The sequence below is a fragment of the Elephantulus edwardii genome, unplaced genomic scaffold, assembly GCF_000299155.1.
Source record: "Elephantulus edwardii isolate Elephantulus edwardi_28Jun2011 unplaced genomic scaffold, EleEdw1.0 scaffold00002, whole genome shotgun sequence".
NCBI lineage: Eukaryota > Metazoa > Chordata > Mammalia > Macroscelidea > Macroscelididae > Elephantulus > Elephantulus edwardii.
Window position 1 is genome coordinate 26,398,131 of NW_006399752.1, and position 5,607 is coordinate 26,403,737.

Here is a 5,607-nt window from a genome sequence, read left to right on the forward strand (position 1 = left end):
ATAGCTTGTTGTGATCCACACAGTCAAAAGCCTTTGCAGAGTCAATGAAGCACAGATCGACATTCTTTTGGTATTCTCTGCTTTCTGCCAAGATCCATCTTACATTAGCTATAATATCCCTAGTACTGCGACCTCTTGTAAATCCAGCCTGCACATCTGGCAGTTCTCTGTTGACATATTGTTCCAAACGTTTTTGGATAATTTTCCGCAGAATCTTGCTTGCATGTGATATCAATGATATTGTTCGATAATTTCCACACTCTGTTGGGTCACCTTTCTTTGTACTTAAGATTAGTAAGTAAGCACAATTAAATCAGTGATCACCTTGCTCATTGGATTATCTGGTGCTGAAGCTGTGTGAGAGAACGTGAGGACTATTGACAAAGTGGAGCAGAGGGGAAAAGGAGAGCAACAGAAGTCTGTCATAGACAATGAAGGGATCCTGGTCAGAAGGACACAGAGAAGAAGCAGGACTTGCTGGGATGTTAGCTCTGGCCTTTGTGGGTTGTCTGGGAATCTGGCCCCATAGGTCCCAGGTCTTCTGCTTAGAATGAAGTAGGGGAGTTAAGGATTTATGTACACCTTGACTGATCTTACTGCAAAACTAAAAAGCCAAATGCAATTCCATGCTGGGACTTTCATTTATTTTTCTATTTGAAAACACTCAATATTTTCATTGACGTAGACTTTTCTCATGGCACTTCTAGGTCAGCGGATATATACATCTCCTGTGATTTGAGACACCAGATAAAAATCTTTTCAAATTCATTGGAATACCACTTTAAATTCTCCTGCTAGGTTAAGCTGACACGTGTATTTCTGAGAACTAGGTTATCAATGTTTTACAAAACAAAGATAAACAGTCTCTCCAGGTCTCATTGTGTTACTGCTGAGTCTCACCTTCCTTCACAGTTGGACTATTAATTCTGTGTTCACTTAGTGGATATAAAAGGAGAAGAAAGTGTGTGGACTTATAAGAAAAACTCCCTTTATTCATTTATTTGCTTTTCTCAGCCTGTATATTTATATAGATGAAGCTCTGGTGATGTAGTCCATGCAGAGCTATGCAGTTTACTCAAGAACTGTTCTTCTGTGGAGTTTCAAATCCGCCAGTGGCTCCAGAAAGAGGGAAAATCTCCTCCTAAGTCATTTACTACTTTGGAAATCTGCTCAGTGGTCAGCTCTTAATCTGTTCTGGTTTGACAGAACTGAGTTGAAGAGAGAGAGAGAGAGTGGGAAAGAAGGAGGGAGGTCGGTCTTCCTCACCTGGCTAACGAATAAAACTAGGTGTGAAAGATTACAGGGGATCATGTCTGAGCTACAGAAGCAGCACAGTGTACAGCAATTTTAGTGACCCTTAAAAGAAGGGTACAGAAAATGTGGTGACCCTCAAAGGAACCATTGTGTGTCTTGCTTATAATAGTCCTGACATGGGCTAAGCCCTTGTTAGAGCACATGGACTCCACAGGATAGCTAGATTTCTGAGAGGAAAGGTAAGAAAGTAGGAGCAAAGGTGCGGGAAAAGGCAATTTATTGCCAGAGATAGATTCCAGGGAATTCCATTGAAAGTCTGGGTGGAGTAGTGAGGGTCATGAGCTACGAGGGGTTAAAAGGGGTTAAATTTCAGAGAGAGGAATGGGCCATTCTCTATTGAAAGGGTGGGTAAAGTAAAGGGGGCCATGGGCTATGAGGGGTTAAAAGTATGTTTCAGAGAGAGGAATGGGTTACTCTCGGAGGAAAATAATGGAAAAGGAAAGTAATGTACTGAATGTAAAGGAAGGTAATGGAGTGAATGTAACGATAGTTATGTCCCAGAGAGAGGAGCAGGCCACTCTCCAAAAAAAATAAAATTTGATGGTGGTATTACCCTCTGGTTCATTGTTCTTGACATCACTGCATGATAGATCTAGAGCAAGTAAAAAGCTTACTAGCTTGCTTTGGGGACAGTTTTCACTATGCTTGTTAGAACTGTCTGTTCTTTGGTTTTCTTTGGGTAGGGTATAATTTTAGCCATTTTATTTGATTCTTATCCTCTACTGGTTCTTAACATGAGTTGCATCCTGTTTTAGTTACTTTCTTTAGACTTTTCCCATTAACATAAATTTTTTACCATCCTCATCTCTTTGGTATCTGCCCTAATATTCTTTCCTTCCTGACCTCACTTCATTTTACTCATTCTGAGGCTGTTAATTGTGATGGAAAGAGGCTTCCCATCTTTGGGTGGTGGATTTGAACGATTGGAGACTGGAGGCCTTTAGGCTAGTAGTACAGCTAACTATGGACTAAGCCACTGGTGCTCCTTCCATAATGGTTACAAACCTGGAAGTTCTGCGGGGCGGCCTTGATCTGCCCTATAGAATCCATGAGTTGAATTGGCATAGACTTCATGGCAGTGGGTTGGTTTTTGCCTTTTTTTTTTTAGATATTTAATTCTAAAAACTACTTAACATCTTTATAGTGATCAATGGAGAAGAAATATGTAGACTTTGAGTTTTAACATGCTTTATGTTTTTCCAAAGTAAACCATTTTGGAAAAATTAGTGCTCTAAATGGTTGCCTTTTGTGTACAAAATCTGTAAAATAAAGAGATCACACTGAACCACTGAACTTTTATAGGAAAACAGATTAACACGCTCCTTAAAAATAGCAATGATTTCCCATTGCCTTTGTTTTGACGTTTTCCAAATTCTGGAGGTTTTGATCCACTGAAGCATTCATTCATTCCTCATCATTTAATGGACGCTGATAATGTATTGATGACTGGAGAATACTTACAGCCCTGGCTATCAAGTCTCAGTTCCTGGCTCACTTGCTTGGTTCCTTCACAATGCTCTGGGGTCTGAGAAGATAGGACAGGATCTTCTTGTCTCTGGCAATAGTTCCTAGGACAGTGCCTTCAAGAATAATAGTGCAAGCAGTAGAGAACCGGGTGCTGTCACAATGAGAATGGCTCTTGGTGATCCCATGAGTGTCAGAGTAGGACTGCGCTCCGTAGAGGTTTTCACAGCTAACTTTTTATAAGGTTTTTATTGATTTACTTACAATAATACATAAATACTGTGGTTTGTACATGTATTTTGTGTTTTATAGATTGATATAAATTTTCTATCATTAATTATTATTAATCTATCCCTATTATCACCCCATCTTTTCAAGCCTCCATTGAACCGTAGTATAGTCACATAATGCAATACTATGCAGCACTAGATAACAATTATTTAATAATATATAACTTGAGAGAGACTATAGAGCATTATACTAAGTGAAATATCACAGTCACATAAGGAAAAATATTGCACAGGGCCATGATTATGACAGTAGGAGGATAACTGAGTAAAATATATATAAATGTTCAAAAAGGGAAAGGAGAGAATGGGGTCAGAAAAAGGGGAAAGGAAACTCATTAGAATGGTAGAAGTTAGTGGGTAGGTGGGAGTTGAACAGCTTACTTTTTAAAAATATATCTTCTGATGCATCTCAGGGTGGAACCAATTTTTTAACCCTTCCATACACTTGTTTGTTGTTATGGGCCATCAAGTTGGAACCAACTCAGATCTGACCTTTTAGGTGTTCAGAGGCTATAAACCACATGGGAGGAGAATTGACCATCTTTCTTCATTGGAGCAGCTGGTGGTTTTGAACTACTTAGGGACTCTGATAACTGGCTTCATAACTTCTCTGATAACAGAGAGTCCACAGCAGTTCATAAATGAGCTAATAAATGATCAGATTGAACCAGGTTGAGTTAAAAAATCCTGAGTCCAACATAATTAACCTGAGGTCTCATTGAGGAAATGACTTGTCATTTAGTGGTTTTGTTGCATTCTCTTCTAGTGCCCTCTTAAAAGGGATGTTGTTGTTGTTTTTATCAAGTAGAAACTGAGCCACAGTTGACCCTCCAGCAGGTTTTCAGAGGCAGTTAATAGCACAGGAGGAGACTTCCCATACTTCTGTGGTGGAGCAGCTGGTAGATTCAAACCACCTGCCTTTGAGATTACAGCAAGCTTATTCTCTGAAAGGTGTATTTGTTTCTTGATGTCAGTTTCCTTTTTTCTTCTTTATTTTCTTTTTTTTTTAAATTAATTTTAATGAACATTTACAGAGATTTTGGACTTCCATTCATTCATTCCTGCACTTTTCTCCCTGCCCACCCCTGCCCTCCAGTTTGCTCCTCTCCTTGACAAGAAAAAAGAAAAATTCCTTCATTGGTATACAATTCCACCAAGCCACTCCCCCCCACCCCAAGTACTCTTCTCTGTGCAACCTTAATTCTCCAAGTACTCTTCCCTATGCAACCTTAATTCTAGACTCCTATGCTAACCATAATACCCAATCATATATCGCCTTTAATCTGTTCTTTCCCTCATCTGTTTCAATACAGTATACATACTTATCCAGGTTTTTTTTTTCTCTCAGTCTTACCCCAACCCTGATGTCAGTCCCATTCTACAACAGTGGCACCATGCAGTATTTGTCCCTTTGTGACTGAGATATTTCACTCAGCATAATGTCCTCCTTGGTCACCCATTTTGAATAATATTGCATGAGCTCCTTATTTTTCAATGTGGCCTAGTATTCCATTGTGTGAATATACCACAGCTTCTCTATCCATTCGTTTGTTGATGGGCACTTAGGTTGCTTCCAACTTTGTTATTGTAAACAAAGCTGCAATAAACATGGGTGTGCATATATCTGCTTGGATTCTCCTTTGTTTTCTTATAGCTGCTTGTTGGGATCGTGGCCTTTCTGAGTGGAGTGCTAACGCTGAAGCTTCCGGAAACCCTCGGGAAGCCTTTGAGGACTACGTGGGAGGAGCCAGCAAAACTGGAGTCAGGAAAAGACAGTAGTTCGGACAAATTACTTCCTTCAGTCAATAATGTTGTGCTAGAAAGAATAGGAGTGATTAATGCAGATGACGCTGGACCTTGTGAATAAATGAGCCATATGTGCTGTTTAGCACCTGAACTATTGTTTACATTCATGCCTTTGTATTAGGGAAATGTCACTCTCCTTTCCTGTGTGCTGTTGATATGTATTTCCTCCCTTTTGTTAAATGTTTTAAAATTAATTTGTAAAAGAAAGAAAAACTAAGGTGAGAATTCTTATTTTCAGAAAACCACATTTTTACTGCTTGTGAGGTATTTTTCTATATTTGCTTTTCTGTGTCCCTGATTTTTAACCTTTGTACAAAGGTCCCCTTCTGCCTGCCAACACCCGACCCCCGACCACCATGTGCCTTCGGAATTGCAGTGCAATTGTCATCTGAGTAAAAAGAGTGTATTTTTCTTTGACAAAGCTTTTCGGAGATTCTTCTTCCCTTCCTATAGAAATCATAGCTCTATCGAAATCTTACTCAGAAATGCCCTGTCAACAAAAGATTGTCTTCATAATTTGACTGTAAAAAGTAGTTTTTAAAAAAATGGTACCTTGTTTCCTAACATCCTGAAGAAGGTTTGAAATGCAAACTGATGAGTTTGTGTGAGGAGTATGTTTTGTAGACTGGTATTCTTAGCCGTCCCCCCAGCCCCCTTTACTCTATTTCTCCTTCACAGAGAAGCGGTGGGGTGTGGGTGGGTGGGTGTGTGCGCGCATGCGCGCCCCCACACC

At 39.7% G+C, this 5,607-nt stretch overlaps 1 protein-coding gene across 1 annotated transcript in view; it reads left to right on the forward strand.

Moving 5' to 3' along the window:
* SLC22A16 (solute carrier family 22 (organic cation/carnitine transporter), member 16) overlaps positions 1–4,935 on the forward strand; it is a 49,886-nt gene extending 44,951 nt beyond the window's left edge. Inside the window, exon 8 of the mRNA XM_006879159.1 lies at positions 4,723–4,935. Coding sequence (XP_006879221.1) covers positions 4,723–4,935 — 213 coding nt within the window. The remainder of the gene's footprint in view (positions 1–4,722) is intronic.
* Positions 4,936–5,607: the final 672 nt, after the last annotated feature.